Source organism: Uloborus diversus, chromosome 10, assembly GCF_026930045.1.
Source record: "Uloborus diversus isolate 005 chromosome 10, Udiv.v.3.1, whole genome shotgun sequence".
NCBI classification, from domain to species: domain Eukaryota; kingdom Metazoa; phylum Arthropoda; class Arachnida; order Araneae; family Uloboridae; genus Uloborus; species Uloborus diversus.
This window is the reverse complement of record NC_072740.1, coordinates 63,155,359-63,178,680: the sequence shown is the minus strand read 5'-3', so window position 1 is coordinate 63,178,680 and position 23,322 is coordinate 63,155,359. Positions and strand designations below refer to the sequence as shown.

The following is a 23,322-nucleotide window of genomic DNA, read 5'->3' as shown; positions in this document are numbered from 1 at the left end:
GTCGAATTTTATTGAAATCGGAAATGGTGATGTCAAGAAGGTGATTTTTCTGACATGGAATTGCTTATAGGCAACTGGCCACGCGACTGGGTAAGATTGCGAGGGATAGTTTACCCCTATAAATAGTATTTTCAGAAAAATCCTGAAACACATCAACTTTAGTTTGTTTAGTTTTTTCAAAATTTGTAATCCTTATTTGAATTTTTGAACTTAAAATTTTAAATAAAAGAATATATTTCTCACTCTAATTCCCAATTATGCAAATTTTATGGGTAAATTTCACCCCATCAAAGGTGTTTGTTGCCGATACAAAAACAAAAACACGGGTTCAATATCTTAAAGTGTTCTATCTATGTGCAAAGTTTTATTCCAATCGGTGACTCACACTTGGGTAGGGTTGCTTGATAGTGAGAAAAGAAGGGAAATATTTACTTGGCAGGTTCCTTTGCCTCCTTCCATCGTACCAGCACATAGATGCCATGCTTGAATAGGAATTCGGAATTTTGTAGTATACGCGTTGCAATTCTCATTGTCAAATACTTGGATACCAACGGCTCGAAGATCTTCAGACGCTCGCGATGCTGCAAAAGGATAATCGTTTTAGTGGAAACTTTGTTTATACACTGCTCGACATTGAAAATGCAACACCAAGAAAGAGTAGTTAAAATGTGATGAAATTTGGAAAAAAGACAGAGACAGCAAGGAATAATAAATGATCTTAATTTCAAAATGATTGGCAGAATACAGAGCGAGAACGGCGTCGGCTCAGTAGGATGTAGGACCACCGCGGACAGCGATACACGAAGAAACACGTCTAGGCATAGAGTCAATAAGGGTGCGGATAATGTCCAGAGGGATGGCTCTCCATTTCCTTTCAAGCATTTGCCACCATTGCGTCTTCTGAACGAGGCAGGGACAGAGTCTGCAAACGGCATCCAATCACATCCCCCACATGTTCGATTGGTGACAGGTCAGGAGAGTATGGTGGCCAGGGAAGCATCTGTGTGCCTTGGAGAGCATGTTGGCAGTGCGAGCGCTGTGTGGTCGGGCGTTATCCTGCAGAAACATTGCATTAGGTAGCCCTTGAAGGTAAGGGATTGTCACCGGCCGCAGCACATTATCCAAGTATCGTTGGGCCGTCATAGTGCCCTGAATACGAACTAGAAGTGATATGGAATTGTACGCAATTGAGCCCCAAACCATTATGCCACGTTGTCGTGCGGTGGGACGTTCCACAGTTACTGCCGGATTAGATCTGTCTCCACGTCGACGACACACACGTATGCGGCGACTATCACAGGATAAACAAAAGCGGGATTCATTGAGAACACGACATTGCGCCATTCTGTCATCCACGTCGCTCTAGTCCGGCACCATACTAAACGTTGCTGTCTATATTGTGGGGTCAATGGCCGTCTTCTTAGCGAACGCCGTGATTGCAGACCACGTGCGACCAAACGACTGGAAATGGTTCTTGTTGACAGGGGAACATTCAGGGTATCTTGCACCTGCTGCAGAATCGAGGAACAAGTGACTTGTGCGTCTGCTACAGCTTGTCGGTGGATGCGTCGATCCACGCGTTCTGACGTCACTATAACTATCCCTGCACCCCTCAATCTTGCCACATTTCGTTGTTCCAACTATCTTCGGCACAGCCGATGCACCGTGCTCGCATCCATGTGGGTATCAGCTGCTATTTGACGTACGGACCAACCTCCCCTTCTCGGTCCGATCACCATACCCCTCGTAAAATCGTATATCTGGTGGAAGTGCCTTCGTTGACATCAGCCTGTCATTCTCTCGTGTTATACATATCTTCCAAGACAAAAACAACATTTCTTCGATAATTCTCCAGTCAGAAATAACGACACGGATATTGCCCATTCTGCAAGTTCCTTCCCTTATATCTTATTTCACGTGCGTCGGAGAGCTGCGCATTTCACACAATTTACATAACTCAGTGATGTACGTCTACTCTAAAATTTGCATAAATTTCTGAACACTCCTTCTTGGTGTTGCATTTTCAATGTCGAGCAGTGTACTATAGCCGTTATTTACAGCAAACACTAAAAGTGCAAGGAATTCAAAACCGGACTAAACCTAAACAAAGTTAATTCGCTAGATTACAGAGGGTAACCAAATTAATATACTCAAACAAACTTTTCTGTATTTTTACTGTTTTTTATTGTTGTTACCCAGTTTTATTATTTGAATACAATTTAAAGTTTATTTAAACTATGGATTAAACAATACTATAAATAGGTTAAAAAACAACTATTTAATATTTAGTATCTCCGCCTTTTGCTGCTATCACAGCTTGGATGCGGCGTGGCATGCTTTCAATGCATGATATGGCTACTTGAGTTACCTAGTATTATATATAAAGTATTTATTTTTTCCCAAAAATCACACTTACAAGTAGAAACTTGTAACCTGAAATCTTAACGGACACTGACACTGATGTCTGTCACATTTTAAATATTTATTTAAAAAAAAAAAGTAAAGTAAGCCAGAATAAACTTTAAACTTTTAACAAAACTGTAAAATGTGTTCAAATAATAAAACTATGTAACAACAATAAAAAACAATAAAAATACAAAAAAGTTTGTTGGAGTATAATAATTTGACCACCCTTTGTAGACAAGGAGCTTAAGGTTGAAAAGAATTTTTCACTTTTCTTTTGATGTGGTGCTCATTAGTTAGCAGGAGGAGTAGAGTCAGTCCTGAGACTTTGTGTCGCTTTGAGACAGAAATGCTGAACAAATGCTGACATTAAAGGCCCGTTTACAAAGGAAATGTAATAAACCGACATGAAACATGAAAAAATGGAGATTGATATCTCTCGTTTACATTACAACCGGAAACTTGACAAATAGCATCTCTGAAGTATCCTGAGTTCCACCCGGTAAAAAGTAGGTTTTAAATTCTATCTGCAACTTTTTAGATAGACACATGAATCAACCATTATAACTATTGTGCTTATAAAATGTAGATGGTGCTTTTAGATACATTTAAAACACTCAAAAAAACTAAGCAGTTTCATCCAATGACTTAAAAGTTTAAGAAAAATAATTTATTGCACAAATTTTAAAAAATATTTATAAAACTTGTAGACTTGACAAGTAAATTTACCTCTCTTAACATGCTTAGTGTAGCGTACAGAAAAACCTTCCTGGGGTTTAAGCACACGTCTGACAATGAATTCGTCAAATTTTGCTAAACTCCTTCACGACAGTTGACTAATTTTCTTATAATAGCTGGAAAACAATCGAAATTTTGACAAAAAATACAATTTTAACTTACAGAAATCAACCTTTCCCCAACCAGATGCAGTGCAAATCATTCCACTGAAAGTGTCAGATTCTTTAGGAAGACAAATAGGCTTGATGTTGGAGTTGCTAGGTACAGGTTCGGCCAACTTCATCAGAGCAATGTCATTGTCGTATCCATGGTACCATGGGTAGTAAAATATTTGACTGACTTCAATTTTTTTCTCACTATCTTCATATTCTTTTAAATTGTGCTCTCCAACGCGAGCTTTCCAATAATTCGGATGGGGGAGCACGAACATCGGGCTACAAAAAGTTCAAAATAGTTAGTGCTTAGAATTCTTTCATTTTTGCATACACACACATTATGAGATTAATTGGCATTTTCAAGAAAATTAAGCATACCCAACATATAACGATTAACAGAAATCATGTGGTAGTTTTTTTCTGTGTTTATACAAGCCAAAACGTGTTTCCAGCAGGTTAATTTTGTGCTCCAAGTACAGAGCCTGAAAAAACCTGCATCGTGATTAACGATTTAGATATTTTTGTTGAAATCATATTATCAACCTACGTCCATATCAAGTGAGACAAGATTACAAAAAAATGGCCTTTATTGACTCACTTTAAAAACGAAATATCAATTTTTAATGGAGTTATACTTTCTGAAAAGTATTAGTGAAATTAATAAACACATTTCAGCCATACCAATATAGCACAGTGGTTAAGGCACAAGGTTTTAAAGTAAAAGGTCTCGTCATCAAAAATACTGTTCAAACAAAAGCCATGGGTTTTTTTCCTGGCTTGCAGTGAAAATGTTAAAATTGGTTCAGCTTTTCACTATGACATTAGTTCAAACTTTCGTTAATTTTATGGTATTTGAAACAAACACTATTAATGGAGGAAACCTATCACTAATATGATGGTTGCAACTAAATTCTTCCTAAATTTATCCAATTTGTTGGTGAAACATTGACCTTAATTTTTAACAGCTATTAACAGAGTTTTATAACTATAGAAAATAACGTTTAACGTTGGCTTGACTTTAGCAGTGTAGTGCTGAAGCCATGCTATTAACGGACTCTTATAAATATAGGAAAAGGCGTTCAAGTGTCGTTTCAATAGTACTGTTTGATCTCTTCTAGTCGATTTCATCTATGGGTGTTACGCTTTATGAATCCTGTTAATGTTGTCATGCAGATAGGGAACTGATGAGACATTTCAAAAGTAGTCAAAGTTTCTTACTGTATAAACTAGATATTGCTTTAAGTGCCATGACATTTTATTTATTAAATTTCATTTAAAGAAAGAGTTACTTCAATTCATCCCTGAAAAACAATTTAAAATTGTTTTAACCACGCAGACATTTTTTGCAGAACTAATTGCAATAAACTAATAAAATAAAAAAGCAAATAAGCCGATATTCTTCTGAATCGGCTGCTATAATTTGAGAGCGAGGGAGAGATAACTTATTATTTCTTCCTGTATAGTACTCCAAAATAGTTAATTTACCGTTGTTATTATTAATTCTACTCTTATGAACTACTAGCTACGACAGTTGAATTTTTTACAACAAAATTAGTGAAATTCGGGTAAATAGTTACAAGATTGTACAGAAAAGTGGACTTTCGCGTGAACGTTTCTTTCTTAAATATACAGTAAACTCCCTATTATCGGCGGTCGGATTATCCGCAGGTCTTTTCACAATTTAGTTTTTTAAACTTATGATTGTGTCATTGTTCGCATTTAGATTTTATACATGGTATATTTCATATTCAATGTTAGTAGATGCAATGCAGCAATGTTTTCAGTTTTATTTAAAAGCACGTGTGAGTGTCATTAATATTTTTTAACTATCGTTTACACTAAGTATCGTTTTCTACCTGTTATTCGGATTATCCGCGGTTTTCGCCTATCCGCGGTTACCGTGCCAACCTATTCTGCTAATAATCGGGAGTTTACTGTAGTAATTTTAAATTTAAAAAAAAATACTTTTTTGGTGCAATTGGCACTAAAAAAGGTTACTAAACGACTCGCTAATTGAAACGAGTATGAGAAGGGCATTAGACAGCCTTATCTGATGAAGGTCCTTGTGACAGGGATTTCTTCTTCGAGTGGCGCCTTCAATAATCACCTAACAAGTTTCAAGCTGTCGCCGTAGTTACTGCCACTACTGGTTGACATGCCCTATAGCTCGTTCCTTACCAATGCAAGTCATGTTTACTATGAAAAGGAAAAAGTGGACCTGCTAAGAAGTAGTTGATTTCAAATTGACCTTGAACTTGCAAATTCTTCGCGATCTGGTTTAAATGGTCGTGGGATAATATTTTCCCAAAGAGATAGAATCCCTCCCTTCCCTCTTATGAATGCCTTTAAGGTGTAACAGTGTGAATTAGGGATATCTGTACGTTGGAGCTAGGTGATTTGTTTACTTTCTACTTTGGCAAAAATAGACAAATGCCGTTCACGTTGCAACCATGTTTGCACTTCGTGCTTTAAGTTTACATTTCAGTTGTGTTTTTAATGTTTTTTACTGGCTTGACACATATATTTGGCGGGTAATTTTTCATTTTAATTGAGCTTTTAATATTGTTCAGTTTAGTTGGCGATTGTTTTACATTTTATATGAAACTTTTAATATTGCTTAATGACTTTTTCGATTTGTTTGGCAGATTATTTTACATTTTAACGGTCTTTATAGACTTTATTTATTTATTTGGTGGATTATTTTTTAGAATAATGGAACTTTAAAAAACCTGTTCAATGATCGGTTTTATTCAAAAATGGTGTATTTCAGAACAAACGCACATCTGGACATGGGGCTGCCTTTCTCTCTGCACATTTTACAACATTGCAGGTGACACGATGGCAAAACCACGCGTATTACGGTTTCAAAGTTCCTGCAATGTTGATGGAGTGGTTGCCTACACTCGCTGTTTGATGTGTTTTTACCAAATAAGATCTAAGGGTTCAGGTCACGTGAACATAGAGGCCATTCTACGCAGTCACCATACCTGACTACATGCGGTTGGAATGCATTTTACGTCCGCTATTTTTAAAATTACTATGCGGAAGATGTCTTTCATTTCTTAATTTGATGATACTGAACAAGTTTGTAATTGAGTTTTTTCCCTCATATCGTACCGTTTCTGAGATATGAAGTTTTGCCGCTCTGTGGCGCTGTAAGTGACTTCATTTCGTAGCGCATGGCAACTTTACTGTTCCTAAACCATACTTTTATGACTGCTGTTAAGAAGTTACTGGGGTGGCAACGGACTTAAGCGGGCACTCTGTATAGTCGTATGTACGGTATGTATATGTACAGGGTGATTTTAAATTGTTTTTACAAAGTAAGCGGAGTGATAAAACCTATCCAGACGATCAATAAATACAAGGAACACTGGGTGGCATTCCACTTTGAGAGGCAGAAAAGAGGAACATTAGAATTCCAACCTGAACTTACACTAGTGTTGGAAAAGTGAATGATCGAAACCAAAAGTTGCACAGTAACATTTATTATTTAGTGAAAAACGCATAGCAAACCCTCAAAATGCCAACCACACTCTTCGTTGCATTGATGACACCGGCGACGTGGTACCGTTTTAGTTGACAACTTTTGCTCCGATTGCCTTCCTCCGGTACCAACTAAAAGGAAAATGCTGATGCTATATAAGCACGTATCAAATGATATCAGAAGCTACTACTTGTTTTTCTTTATCTCGAAGGATATATTTCTACTTTCTTCTTTTCTACCTCAATGCAGCCGTATGTTCCAATGTAATTACTAGTCGCCTGGATGGGTACCATCACCCGTCTTAATTTTTAAAGAACAATTTAAGTATAATCACCCTTAAAAAAGTCAGACCTCGACATAACGAATCTGTCGAAACCAAGAAATTTGCTCGCTAAATCGGGTGTTTTTGTAAAATCAAGGTGGACAAGGAAATGTTATTTTCTTCATACTGCTCTTATATTAATGACACAACCCACGTAAGGCAAGCAAAATATCCATGAAAGTTTTGGACATCTGCTAATTCATTAGAGTGTTTTATAATTCATGCAGAGAAATAATCTTTTACCTTAGCAAAATACTGGTATTTAGTAATAGGAGATCGAATTCTTCAAATTCTGCAAAATTTCAAAATGGTACATAATCTTCTTTTCCTGCGTGATGTTTTTTCAAGCAAAGTACAATTAAAAAAAAATAAATTTCCAAATTTTCAAAAGTTCCAAGACTCTTGCCTTAAAAGCTGGAATAAAAATAGCTGTGCCATCATCATAACTAATATGAATAGTATTTTGTAGTAAGTTACCGCCTTAAAGCCAGGGCTAAGGCAGAAATACTTAAAATACACCGCCAGCTCAGTTATTCCATCCGAGGACTGCAGTTTCGAGCTCTTTAGCACTCATCAGCCCGGAATAGGAATCACATGAGCTGGAGGCGAAAAATCACTTAATGGAGCCAAGAGAGCCAAACAAACTGGTAGCTAATGCAGAATTAGCAGACCAGATGAGCGACCGCAGCAATGGTGCGGTTCAACTCAAAGATTGATGGCAAAGCTTAGGTATTTTGTAGTAAGTTACCACCCTAAAGCCAGGGCTAAGGCAGAAATACTTAAAATACACCGCCAGCTCAGTTATTCCATCCGAGGACTGCAGTTTCGTGCTCTTTAGCACTCATCAGCCCGGAATATTAATCACATGAGCTGGAGGCGAAAAATCACTTAAGGGAGCCGAGAGAGATAAACAAACTGGTAGCTAATGCAGAATTAGCAGACCAGATGAGCGACTGCAGCAATGGTGCGGTTCAACTCAAAGCTTTGAGCACGAAACTGCAGTCCTCGGATGGAATAACTGAGCTGGCGGTGAATTTTAAGTATTTCTGCCTTAGCCCTGGCTTTAGGGCGGTAACTTACTACAAAATACCTAAGCTTTGCCATCAATCTTTGAGTTGAACCGCACCATTGCTGCGGTCGCTCATCTGGTCTGCTAATTCTGCATTAGCTACCAGTTTGTTTGGCTCTCTTGGCTCCCTTAAGTGATTTTTCGCCTCCAGCTCATGTGATTCCTATTCTGGGCTGATGAGTGCTAAAGAGCACGAAACTGCAGTCCTCGGATGGAATAACTGAGCTGGTGGTGTATTTTAATATGAATAGTCCCATAAATAAACAAAATACTGATACGTTGCTGATTCGAAAAATTGCAACATGTGGTAAAGCATTGTCTGCGTTTCGATAAAAAAAAAAAGAAAAAAGAAACACTACATGACCAGAAACTTTGAAAGATTATATTGAATGGACAAAATGTATGAAACGCTGAAAATAACACTATGTTTAGATCTCAGAACTCACATATTGAGAAAATCGAGAAAAAGTCAATTCCAAAATGTTCTCTTTTTTTCTTTGTCAAAATACTACTCTTGAAATCTTTTTGACGTTTGAGGAATGGTTCGAGAATAATTCATTTTATACTTTCATATCCACCGGTGAAGTAATGACTTAACCGTACTATTACCACAAACAGGGGCGTAGCTAAGGGGAGGGGGTTTTGGGGACAAACCCCCCCCCCCCCCGAACCCAAAAAAAAAAGAGAAAAAGAGGGAAGAGAAAGAAAAAAAAGAAGAAAAAGAAAAAAAATCAAAACGACTTTTTCCTGAGTAACAAAGGTCAAAATTTCATTTCGCTCCCCCCCCCCCCCCAATGCCATTGAAAATCTGCTCCATGTGTGACCCTCAAACATAAAGACGCCTTCCTCTGCTGCGACAATTTTTTGATAATTGAGTGAAAGTTGACACTTCGCTTTAGAAATGAGATTGATTTGTTAAATCCACGTATATGCAGCCTTTGTTTGTCATTGATTCTGCAAATTGTTAAATATGTTTAATTTTATGAGCCGCGCAGTGGGAATATTGCATACAGTCGAATCTGTATATTTCGAATTTCACATTAAAGAAAAAAATCGAGATAAAGACGTTTTGAAATACGGGGGCTTTAAGAGACTTTTTATAGAAATTTGAAATATGATGGTGAAAATTTGAAATCGATACTAAAGACAACGTGGGCTCTTGATTAAAATTCATCTTTATTAGTTTTGTTAGGTATTTATTCTATTATTACATTATTTAGTGCTTTATTGAGAGTTTAAGGAATCATTTTGACAGTAAAAGAAACTTTAAGCATATCTTTTTCAAGAAGAAGTCTTTTATTGCTTTTTGGTCCCTGATTTTTTTTTTTTTTTTTTTTTTTTTGGATTCATTATTTATGCTCTTGAGGTTAGCAATTGCAGCAAATCTAACTTGGTCAGTATTCTACAATTTTCCTTTTTTCATCACTTGAAAAAAACTTATACTTTCTTTTCACTCCTATCATTTCGGTTTTCTAAGGAATCACAATTTTAAGAAAGAGAGCTACCAAAGAACAGTACTAATCCGGATAACAGAGCGAAATGGTTTTTAACTTGAATGATCTTTAAACATGAAATTGAAATGTTCATCTTAACATTTCAAACCTGTGAATTTTACCCCTTTACTCTTCTTCCAAGAAAGTGCGCGAAACGACTGTCCTTTGGTTAATCTTCCTGGAAAGCCTATTCGTGGAACGCATTTCTCCCTTTTTTCCACTGCCTCCTCAGCTCTTGAAGACAATTCCTCTGTTTCTGAGTTGAAGAAAATGTTTTTGTTTGCTGCTTTAAAGATCATTTTGCTTTGAATCCGAAAATGATAGCTTAACCGGAATTCGAGACGATAGAGGTTTTTGTTGGTCTGATCTCGTGTGTGTCATAGGTCATAGTCAAAACGACCTTTGCTAACCAGAGTATCCTTTGCAATCACATTGATTTTTCATCCAGTATTTACTGCATATTCTTTTGGAAACGTACAGTCTGTTTAAAATAGTACATTCTAAGTGAAAGTTGTTGCATAATGAAGCGAGCAAGACCGATAACAAGCTTTTTTCAACCAAAAAAAAAAAATTAAAATGACGAAAAGGATTGCTCTATAAAGAGAAAGTTAACGTCGTCTGAAGAAAACGAAGTACAGTCTGCAAAGCAACATCAGTCCCATCGAACCCTTCTGAAGGTAATTTTATTTTAATTCAAAAGAAAAACTGCATAGCATTACATGAATAAAATGTTTATAAACAAGATGAATCTAGATTATTTCTATTAGCTTGGTTCGGATTAAAAAGTAGAAAAAAAAAAAAAAAAGACTTTTGTTTATAATACCCGAAAATTGCTGCTGCACTCTCAAATAGATATTTATGTAAATTCTAAAGCGGCTAATAAAATTAAAAATAAAGACTTGAGAGGAGAACAGATGGTATGCATTTGAGCGAATAACTTTCTACCGCCTATATTTCTTCCCTAACTTTTTTTACTCAAATTTTATTAACTGCTTTAGATTTAGCATAAATGTAAATACATAAAAAGCAACATATAAATATAACGATATGAAAAGCAATTTTATTTTTTGTGGGTTATAATTCAAGAAGTCTTTTTTTATTTTATTTCATACTTTTAGTGCAAACCAAGTTAGTAAAAATAGTCTTTATAGTCTGACCACCGATGAGATTGAAAGTCAAACATCCAATTTACAGGCAGAAATGGAAGTATCTATTAGCTTTCAGGGATGCCAGCTTTTGTAGATGTGTGTTAGCCTCTAAATTACGCAGTCACACTGAAATGAACGGAACACGCTCATCAGATATTTGACTTCCCCTTGATTTGGAAAGACTGGTTTTGACAAGAGAATGCCAGAAAATTTCACTTTAAATTAAAGGAAAAAGAAAAAAAAGTTGAATTTTCCACAACATTAAAAAAATAAAAAAATCCTTGCTTTTGTTTTGTTTGACACAAGTATCGGAATAGGGTCACCCCTTTCCAAAGTATGTAAGATACACCTCCCTCTCATTTCTTTAATACTAAAAAAATGTATATATATATATATATATATATATATATATATATATATATATATATATATATATATATATATATATATATATATATATATATATATATATATATATATATATATATATATATATATATATATATATTTATATATATATATATGTAAAAGAAGAAAACTCCCCCCCGAAAGTCGGGTCTAGCTACGCCCCTGACCACAAACTTCAAACAGTTGTGTCAATTAAATGAAAAATGATCAAATAAGCTTATTTCTAGAAGATAATTGAAGTGGTAGAACAACGTAAATAAAGTACAAATTATCAAGTAAATAATCTATTTTTTTCTCCAAATTTCCTGCAAAAACTTTAATGGATAATTTGCGCTTTATTTAAGTTGTTTTTTCATTCCAATCGTGTCCGTCGATGCAAAAAAAAAAAAATAATAATAATCATTTAATCACTTTCAATATGATAATAGCTGACGTAATCTTAAAAATAAATTCAACATAAAAACCATAAATTTACCTTAAAACTTAATGCTCTGTAAAAAGTTTAAGCTTTTAACTTGTGCAGAGTTCATAGAATTGAAAACGTTGTGTGGTCATCAGGAGCAAACTATAAGTGAGTTAAAATACATTCCACTTAAATTTAAACAATAATTTAATCGTAACTAAATATATCTTTTTTTTTTTGAGATCAAGCATTGCGACTCTTACAAATTATAAAATAGATCAATATGTTATGTAAAAATTACATTAAAAAAATCTAGAATGATATCAATATTTTTTTTTTAGTTGCATTACTAATAAGACAAAAACTACGTATCTAAAATATACATCGAACTTAAAGAATCCGTATTCAATGTTTTTTTCACTTACTTGACAACACAATGTGCAGCAGTTAGAAGCCATTGCTGGTCTATGAGAACTCCGCCGCAAAAGTGCGGGATCGTTCCTTTCTGAGGATGATTAAGCTCCAAAGAAATCTTTATTTGGAAAAGAAGCAGAAAAAATTATTATCATCTGCAGCTGACATAGATTTGATGAGTAACAAATATGCTAGTTGCGCCAACTATTTCTAATTTTTAGAAATAGTTGGCTCAATTATTGGCGTTTATTGAATAAGTTAAATATTTTAAAACACAAAACTTTTTTCAGAAACAAAAAATGCATATTTTAGAAATCGCTTACAAAAAATTTGGATTTTTTCTACACTGACCAAACAAAAACTCGATATCACGAAGGAATTCATTTCCAGAATGAAATTTAGGCAAAGCATTAATCTAGGCTACATATTTTCATAATTTTAGTTTCAAGGTGAAAAATTAAAATATGAACGAAATCAGCATGAACTGACTTGATGGATTTAAGAAACGGATATTTGAGTTAACAAGGTAAAAATGTAACAACGTTTTAACAATTTTATTTACAGTAAAAAAAAAAATTTAGTACATTAAGCAAATACTGCTTCATTTTTTATAATACGAGAGGGCACCATTCTCATTGAATGGAACTTATTGATAGTCGATTTAACTTGTCCCGAACCTTCAGTCTATTAAGTCGAGCTCTGCTCTGAGAATGAAAATAACAAGATAACATTTCTTGAAAGTGATGCTTTTTAACGTTAATTGATGTCTTTGCCGAAATTGCATTAACATAATTCCATTATGGTAACAAGGCAACAAGGTTTTCATATAAATCCTATTCAATGCATAAAAAGTGACAGAAAGACTGTCGGCGAAATACAACACGTGCTCTGACAACAGTTCATACAAACAGATAGGAATAGACCAGATAACAGTAACTGTTGAAACATTTTCCGTTTCTTATTAGAATAATAAACAACAGATCTGCTCGAGACATTCGGTATTTTTGGCAGTAGAGATGCGTTCCAACGCATTCTTAACTAGCTAAATTAACGGTTTTTCTTTCTTTTTTTTCTTTTTTTTTTTCTTCCTTCATTTAGAAAAGAGTTTAAACATGGTAAACTATCACACTTTCAACTTTCAAAAAGTCGTAATATGATGACGTGATATCCTTCGGCCTTTAAGGCAACACGTTTTTTATTAAATAGTTTCTAAGCACTTTTTTTTTTTGCTCTTGTAAATTGGAAAAAAAAAAACACATTTTTGCGTGAAAACCTTTTTTTTAAATTTTGTTCATATACAGGTTACAGAGCGTACACAAAAATGGAAAGTAATGTAAAATGTTACAAGATTGTTCATTATTCAAAGCACAATGATAAATCAATGTTAGGTAGCTATTTATTCAATACTGATAAACAATTTAAAACTGTCTCAAATGGATCGCAAAATTGGAATTTTCTAAATGCATTCGCAGTTATAAGTTAATTTGCAAAAAACAAATTTAGTCCAACATAATTTCTTGGTTGAATCTAAGCAAATATTTCTAACTAGGTGAGCTTCTTTACCTTAAACTTATTGCATTAGTAAGCTACGTATTATTTTTTTTATTTTGAGTACGTAATTTAGGAAGTTCGAGTTAGCATTTTATCGCTCTCTTAGTAGCTATCATTTTCCAAAAGTGAGTCAGTGAGAAGAAAAGGGATGTATGTGAGTGGGCTTTCTGAACTTTTGAGTAAAACGTGGGGTAATATCAAATCATACGAAATACCATTGGAAAGTTTATCAAAGTAAAGCTGTAGGGCAGCACCTACTAGGGAATTGTTATTACTATCTCTTGTCCCAAAACAGATGAGAGTTTCGTCAACAAATTTGAACTAGTTATCTCCAAATGTTTCATTTTGGCTCTTACACTCCTTTGCTTTGATTGGCTTCAAATGTGAAAATTGCAGATTTCTGAAGAAAAATATTTTTCAGCTATTGCTGAAAATGAGTCAGTGAGAAGAAAAAGGTTGTGAGTGGTCTTTTTGAACTTTTGAGAAGTAATGCTGAAATTGCAGCACCTGCCAGGGCTATTATTACCATCTCTTGTCTCAAAAGAGATGAGAGTTTCTTCCACAATTTGAACTAGTAATCTCCAATTGTTTAATTTTGGCACTTACACCCCTTTACTTCAATTGGCTTCAAGTATGAAAATTGCAGATTTCGGAGGTAAAATATTTTTTAGTTTCAGTTCAGCTTCAGTTGAGGTTTACAATAAACTTATGCTCCTTAGGGAAGGAGAATATTCAGGAATATGTTACGTTTTACTTTCTCCAGACGTAGTATAAAGGCCACGATTTTAAGAGAAACGCTGTTTTTAAAACTATTATTACCTGCCATGGAAATTCTCCTCTGGATGCAAGCCTGCCCCCGACTATTCTCTCGGAAATATTGCCGTATCGAGTGACTCCACAATCTAGAAGTTGAAAGTCGAAAATAAAGCATCTTAGAATTTTATTAATTACATTGAAAATTCTATAAACAGACTTAGTGACTTTAAGCAATATCCAAAAAAATGACAAAAAAATATCATTATTTATTTATTTATTTATTTATGCATTTATTTATTGTATTTTGTTAATTAATTAATTTAGTTTTTGGCATTTATTGTTTGCCCTTACATTTTTTCCTGTTGCTACCCCTAAGACTTTTTGTCTGTTCAAGGTAAAGTCCTGTTTTCTTTTTTTTTTTTTTTTTTGAAGTGATAACTTCTTATAGGAGGGTAAACCGATTTGTGACATAACGCGCGTAACGGCGCAACTCTCGTCTGGCATTCCTTTCGTTCGCGCATACGACAGAAGCACGCATGGTCGGGGAAATTTTGTTTCTTTACTCTTTGGGTCAGCTTTAAGCGTTAAGTGATAGTAGAAACAGTAATGAAACTATAATGAAACTAATAGAAGATGAATGATCGTTGCAACATAACGGAATCTCCTAACGAAAGGTGAGTTTAATAATACAATGTAATACCAATAACATTGTAAACAATATATATTCAAAACAGCATTTAATCTTTAAATTTATTTTCAAAATAAAAACGTTTTTGCGATTACTTATACTAAAAATATCTCGCTTCATTTAGGGTTTTGAACTGTGATAAGATGTACATATTTTAAACTAACTTCATCCCCGCAGACTCCGCAACGTAGGGGTTGGGGACGGCCGAGAAAACAAAAATAATAAATAAACATTTAATTTGTTCATAACAGAGTAAAATCTAAAATGTTTCGTAAGTTCGAGTGTTTTTCTGATAAACGAAATATTTAGAAACGACTCGTCATTTAATCTATTGTTTTTGCACCGACATCAAAATTTATGTTTAAAAGTAGTCTGAATGATGATCAAAGAATAAAATTATTTTTCATGTAGAGCAATTTTGAAGTCGTCTCAATGAAGCAAAGCATCAAATTATTATTGCCAACATTTATATATCTCCAAACAAAAGTATTTCAAGTATTGTTCAATTTATTCATAAACAGCTTTTAAATTATACATAAGAAGGTTCTGTTTCAGTTAATCAAGATTATTATACAATTCATTTAATTTTAATCGCAGATTTTAATGTTAATTTTGCTTCTGTGGTCGAGGTAAAAATTTACTATCGTTTCTACAATCCAAATTACAATTACAAATGATTAATAAGCCAGAAGAAGCCACTACAAGTCACGGAATTGTACTTGATGCAGTCTTTGCAAGATTTTTTGATAACATGCAATGCAAAAATTTCGTTGCTTATTATAGCTACCATAAGCCAATTGTTACTTTCATAGGACTAAATAATGATAATAATTTAATCCTATGAAAGTTCTCACTTCTGACGAGCGTCCCGTGACCCACTTTTTTTTTTTTTTTTTTTTAATGTTTCTATATGTGTATAAAACAAAAGTTTGCATGGATTTTGGTCAGGCATGTACAATTTGTTTTCAAAATATTCAAAGTTATCTTGGATATAAATTTTAGACCTGAAATGTGAAACTCGGTTAGTTTTAGACACATTTCAAGAAACAAGCAGTAAATAATGTTGGCTTCATACCATAACCATCTTTATTTACGTTTTTCTCAGACTTCTGCTTTTGTAGATCCAAGTGTTTTCCAGCCCCTCAGACTTATTTTCTGTTCAAGGTAAGGTCCTGATTTTTTTTTTTTTTTTTTGAAGATGTCTCCATATGTGTATAAAACAAATGTTAGCATGGATTTTGATCAGCCATATGTATAATTTGTTTCTTAAAAAATTCAAAGTTGATGTGTATAGAATTTTCGTGCTTTTTCGAAATTTATCTACAAAAATTAATACATTTAATTCAACGAAGAGTCACTTTTTTTATTTAATACTATCAATACTAATAATAACAATACCAACAAAATACTAAAAATGTTATACATTTGGTCCCAATAATTCAATAAACATAGATCACTTCAAATTAAGTATTTTGTAAGTTTATATAAACTTCAAAAATTTCATTTTGTAGATGTTTTTAAAATCGCTAATTAAACTGAAATGTTTTTAAAGAATCTGTTCAAAATTGCAATCTGAAAATAATCCATTTACTACTTCTACTACCACTGCTTCCGAGAAAATTCTTTTGAAAGGGTAGTATAATGGCCTTATGGTGAAAAAACAATATGATGAACGAGGAATGGGGTTGTAATGAGCCACAGTTCCCCCGAAACTTGTGAACTTCAAAGGTGTAAACAACAATATCTTAAGTGAAACGAAGTAAATAGCTTTTGCCTTCCACTTTCTCGTGTTTCATTACTACCTTTGCTTACGTATGTGAAGCTCTGATTGTTTTTTCTCACTGAAAAAGGTCCTTTGTAAACCTGAAAAAAAGTGACAGCAATTATTCTGAAATTTTGTGTGTTTTAACCTTAGAGCAGGAATTAAAATGGAGGTAACAAGCCCAATCATTGGCTTAGCAAAAGCTGACCTAAAGGAACCCAAGTCATGTGACTCAACAACAACAAATGGTTGGCACGTTTTGCGTGAAACAAGCGAAAGAAACCCTTTCTTCCATTGCTTTGCTTTAATATCTATCACGTGACTTGGGGTCTTGGTTTCATGAATGAAAGTCTTCACTCCCTCAATTTTATCTCTCCTCAATAGTTTTAACGCTGCTTTTTCTCCTTCACTTTTCTTGCTCTGGTGCACGTTTAGTTTTTTTTTTTTTTTTTTTTCAAATATTTGCACTTAAGAAATTAAGCCGGTTAACATAAATAATCAAATGTAAAATTCATATGTAATGTTCAAAAAATGTATTTGCGGTTTGTTTTTCTACATTCAGGATGCTCAATTAAATAATGAACATGATTTTATTTTCTGCATTGTTTCGAAAATGAAGCAAACTAGTTTGAAAAAATACTATATGCAGTTTCATTAATCTACAGAAAGAATGTATTTCCTTCGTTCTGAAGATTTAACTAGTGATGTTTATGAAAGATCAGTATGAGAAAAATAAAAGTATGTGTATCAGTAGTAGATATATTCATGATAAAATTGACCACCTAACCAGAACATCCGCCCTGCCCCGCCTTCCTCCAGAGCCCTTGAACTCTTAAACTAAGCTGAGTACCATAGACATTGGGTTGTTGCGACACTGAGTTTACTTTATTCATCATTATATACATAGATAAAAGAACTATATTTCATTACTATACACTGAAAATGATAAAGATGAAAAACGGAATTGTTACTTAAGGAACACGTGGCTCACACACGAAGCAGCAAAATATATTTAAAATAACTTTAGAAAATATCGATAGCAAACATTAGTCTCAAATGAAGTGCGGTGAAATGCAATGGATGTATACAAGAGATATTTATTGCTATTAATTTGCTCATTTATTTCATTATTTTTGCTAAACGTTTTGCAAAAAGGATCAGAAGAAGTTATAGTCTTCTCCAACAGCTCCAACATATTTGTTGCTTTCATGTGTGCTTTATTGTTATTAGTATATGATTTATGACAACTTAATATTTTACTTAATTATTTTATAGCACAAACTTATTTATTTATTTATTTAATCATTTATTTATTTGTTTAATGCTTCAGAAACTACTTTAGCACTTCTACCTTTTATTAATAAATTTCACTTTACAGAAAAACTCCCGATTATCCGCGGAATAGGGTGACACGGTAACCGCAGATAAGCGAAAGCAGCGGATAATCCGAATCATAGGTAAAAAAAACGCTACTAGTGGATGAAATAGCAAATAAATATGAAGAACACTCAAACATGCAATTAAATATTACAGCTAAAAACGATAACATTGTGAGTAAAAATTGTATGTAAAAGCTGAAAATAGACAATAAGACAATCATAATTAAAAAAAAAAAAACATTTCATGACTATAATATTAGTACATATCTTTAATTTTTACCAAAAAAAAAAGTCGGCTAATTGTTTTTACATTCTAAGAAAACTTCTTCCTAATTCGTGATTGAAGTTTTTTCAACAATATTGTGAATGTAAAAATTGTGAAAACACCCGCGGACAATCCAACCGCCGATAATCGGGAGTTTACTGAATTTCGTTTTTTTTTTTTTTTAATTAACTTTATTAGAATATTTTACAAACAGAATACATAGATAAATAAAGAAATATGTAATGTAGTATAATATGCCATAAAGTAATTAAAGAAAACGAAAACAAATCAGTAATACGCTAAAAAAAAGTGTATTGTTTGCAAATAAATAAATAGATATAAAATGAAATAAATAAACACGGTAAAACTATCTGCATTACAAAAAAGTACGAAAATGAATGTATCTCAAAGAAATTTCGATTTTTTTTAAAATCAAAAGAAAGCTTGCCAGTGTTTCTTCACTGGGTCGTTAAGCACCCAAAAAAGCCGGAAGCGGTACCATTTAAGTTCCCGCATTTTTTTTTTTTTTTTTTTTTTTACACATTTACTCGTACATTGATCAATTAAAATGTTTTAACTGACGCGAGAATTTAATTTTATAATATTTAAAAATGCTAGGACTTATGAAATTGTGCTTAAGTGTTCATTCGCTGGTCGGTTTACCTTATCTTCTGTCATTTATGAAACAGAAATTTTGCCACATACTAGCATAGTAGTTCATAAACTTATTAGGATTATTCAATAATGTGTGGCAAAATATTTACTTAGCATCAGGCTTGGAGTAATCGCCGATTACGTAATCGTAATCGGAGTAATCGATTACGTTTTTGTGTAATCATAATCATAATCGTAATCTGTAGATGTGATAATGCCGTAATCGTAATCGAAATCATAATCAGGATTTTCATGCGTAATCGTAACTGTAATCTAAGTAAAATAATCCATAATTTCCCCTTGTAATCGTGTAATCTTGACTTTCTAAAAATGAAAAAATATAAGCCGCCCTTTTACTAATGTATGAAAAGATAACATAGTTCAATAGTAACAGAAAACGACTTCTTTCTTTAAACGTCTATTCAGTGCTCGTCCCCACTCGTCCCTGTTTGCAAACAAGAGTCATAAATCGAGTCCTATCTTAAGTGTTTAGTACAATTAGTACCCTGTGAGCATCTGCTTTGACAGGAACGTTTCAGGGCTTCTTGGGAATGACTTCCCAAATCCTTACAATTGGTCATTCATCAGTTTCCCCTTCATCTGTCAATATTAGGCAGTCAAGCAAAGCACATTGCCGCCTCAAAATCGTATTTTAGCAGTAAAAGTACAATGATATCAAAAGTACAACTAAGTTTCGCGCAACAAAAAGTTTTTGGTTTTTTTTATACTTTCATGAGAAAATAGTGAATGACTGAAAAAAGATTTTGTCAAAAGAAAACCAAATTTGCATTTGTGTTTCAGTGATTCCTTAAACATTCTTGCCTTTACACGTATTGCATTCAATTTTTGCTACATGCCATCTGATCTAAATCCTGGTGAATAAGTTTTTTTTTGTATGTTTTCAAAATAATTTTTCGCATAAAACGTTTGCATTGATAGATTTAATAAAATTGGTTTACGTTTTATTGTATGAAGGAATTACACAAAGTTGGAAATTTAATTAGCTTTTTATGCCACATTTTTAAAGTGAGAAAAATTGCACTTCACTGCTGCATTAAAACTGTGTATAAATACTATTATAAAATACTCATTTAGGCAAAAAAAAAAAAAAAAAAAAGCTGTATGACTAAAAAGGGGAAATCATAGCAAAACATGTTATGCCTAACCTTTTTTTTTATTAGTGTTAAATTGAAAACTTTTAGCACTTGTAAAAGTGCAATTTCTTTAGTATGTGATTGATTCAAGAATGAAATCAAAGCATATGCAAATAGCGTATGCAAATGATCATAAAATCGATCCTGCAGAATTGTAGGGGTCTAACACTCATATGTATCCTTTTGCTAAAAATAATACTACCCAAGTATTTTTTTAATATCTGCGTCATCTGCTCTAGTCCGACGATTGTTTAGCATTGCTGGAACTTTTTTCACTTCTTAAAGAACGAGAAAAAAAAAACCAGACATCTTTGAAGTATTAATTACACTTAAATGTATTTAATTCCTTTCTTTTTTTAATTTTCAATTGTTTAGTTCCGTATCTTTTATTTACACTTTCTGTGTATTTTATTTCATTGCAGTTTTTCTGCATATAGAACCATACAAGGTTTTTTTTTTCTCTTTTTAAAGTAACTGCGTATTAAATTAACTGATAATATACTAAACAATTGAGAATACAATGCTGAAATATATCACACAATTTTCAGAAATTTTAAGCTCTAAAATGTTGAACTGTTCAGCAGTAAATTATCGCCCGTAAGCGAGGCTTAAGGCAGAACTACTGCAATGGCAAAATAATAATGAACAGCTTAGTCAATAACAATATGCACTGTGTAAACATTTAATGAAGAGTGTGCCTATACCTGCATACAATGTACAGTCATTTGTAGCGTTGTGTAAGTACGCAATTTGAATTTTCTAGATTTTTTTATCTATCATATATTGCTTTTTTTCTGCAACAGCGCAACAATACAAAATAAATAATCTTTAAGTTAATACTACATGGTAGTTGCAATTATCTCTTAATATTAAATCAAAAATCATAATTTTCAACTATCACGGTGTTGGTGCAAATGAGTGATATATAGATATATATATATATATACATTACAAAAGTCTGTAATCGTAATCAAAATCATAATTGGCATATTATAATCGTAATCGATTACATTTTCTACATAATCGGATAGTTGCTGTAATCGTAATCACGTTTTGACAGAGGATTATAATCGTAATCGTATTTGTAATCCCCCTTTTTTTGTGCCCGTAATCATAATCGTAATCGATTACATTCCCTCGTAATTGACTCCAAGCCTGCTTAGCATCACATGATGTGACTGGAAAACAATCTAAAAATGAACTAGATAGAAGAAAACTAAATTACGACATTAGGTTTACTTCAAAAAAGCAAGCATTTGAAAAAGCATCAGGAGTATCAATTAACTCAAAGAAACGACTTTCCATGGACTTAATGATCTTGGATTGGTATCTTACCGGACGTAAAACTAAACTAGAATAAAAATTAAACTATGATGTTGGCTTCATGTCAAAGAAACGATATTTAAAGAAGCATCAGGAGAATCATTTAGCTCTCAAAAACAACTTCATTTGGACTTAATCGTCTTCGATTGGTATCTTAACGGTCACACGCATGTGTAACTAATACTATGCAAGCATTCACAGTTAAGAACTTTTTGTTTGGAAGAAAAAAATGTTTTATATTCATTATAAAATATGTTTTCGATACTTGTTTTTTTTTTTAAATGGTTTTTTTTAATGTGTTCTTTTTTTAATGTATGTAATTAACTATTCCTCAAGTTCGCTGAGAAATTATGTCTGAAAAAGACGTTTCAATATAATTTAAATGAAATGCTAATCTTAATTTTAATTCTCATTTCAGCCCTTCCTTTTTTAATTTTAACCAAAGTAATTTACTACCCCCCCCCCCCAACCTTTTTTTTTTTTTGAGCGCTTAAGAATATATAAACAACTTCTACACATAAACTTCCTTGTACTTCACTGAAACAAACTATTTTAAAACGTGCAGCTTTCTACTTTACAGGAATTGAAACAAGCAATTTTTTTTTTAAAAAGTTAACTTTTTGGATCATTCAATCCTCTCCGTAATGTTTTCAAAGCAAGAGAGATGAAGTTCAAGGCCTTTATGCGGTTTGAGAAAAAACAAAACGAATATACTTACTTTGAGCAAATGTGGACGTCGCGAAGAACACAGCTATGAACCACATGGCGGAAACTCAGCCCACATTTCACTTCCAAGCTTTTATATATCTGACTCTTCGCAAAGAACCGGCTTGGTGCCTACCTGCCATCTGATCGGACAACGCTCTCGGGCGGAGGGAGTAACTCGACCTGAAACCCCCCATGTTTTTAAAAGCTAACATCACACAACGCAGTAGTTCGCTTTCGGATGCAAAAGTGCAGAAGACCTTCCTAAATCATAGCTCTGGTGGTAAAAATCTTGCCTTGCAGTTTTAAAGATAACATGGTTTCTGTTTTAAAAGAAAAATGGTTTAATTTTTTTAAAGGACAGAATAATCAACACATGGAATGTAACGGCGAAGAGGTATTTAAATCTGCCACTCAACAGGGAATGAATAAATGAATAATAAATGCGTGGCAGACCCGTAATTTCATTTCAATTTTTCTACCGGTTAGATTGATGAAAGGGGCATTCCGTGACAATAATTGGAGTAGTTTTGTCAGTATATTTTGTTTTTTAAATACAAATAAAACAAGCTAGAAAATTCATTTTTGATAGCAAAGTAAGGATTTGTCTTAAGAATTACGTAGAAGGTGAAAAGTTATCGTTTTTAAGTAAAATAATTGAAGAATATGCAATAAAATGCCCATGACGTAACGGGACTCGTATGTGTCCCGTCCGTCACAGGCCTTTTTTATTAAATGTCGTTCAATTATTTTCCTCAAAATGATTAACTTTTGATGTTCTACATTGTTTTTATGACAAATCCTTACCGTTGATATCAAAAGTAAAATTTCTAGCTTGTATTATTTGTATTTATAAAGCAAAATCTAGTGCCAGAATCAATACAAATGTCCCGTTCTATCACTTGGAAGGGCCCAGAAATAGAGATAATGAAAAAATACTGACGCATTTTGTACAAAAATGATAGACCAGTTTTATTAGCTTGCTTTAATCACAGAACACATTACTACACTATGAGCTTGACATAAAAGATAAACATAAAAAGAA

At 33.2% G+C, this 23,322-nt stretch overlaps 1 protein-coding gene across 1 annotated transcript in view; it reads right to left on the bottom strand.

Annotated features, from left to right (window-relative positions):
- The window catches only part of LOC129231027 (trypsin-like), a 34,613-nt gene extending 12,277 nt beyond the window's left edge, over positions 1-22,336 (bottom strand). Inside the window, exons 1-5 of the mRNA XM_054865274.1 lie at positions 22,291-22,336; positions 14,411-14,493; positions 12,052-12,158; positions 3,304-3,575; positions 433-581 (exon numbers count right to left, since the gene is read on the bottom strand). Coding sequence (XP_054721249.1) covers positions 433-581; positions 3,304-3,575; positions 12,052-12,158; positions 14,411-14,493; positions 22,291-22,336 — 657 coding nt within the window. The remainder of the gene's footprint in view (positions 1-432; positions 582-3,303; positions 3,576-12,051; positions 12,159-14,410; positions 14,494-22,290) is intronic.
- Positions 22,337-23,322: the final 986 nt, after the last annotated feature.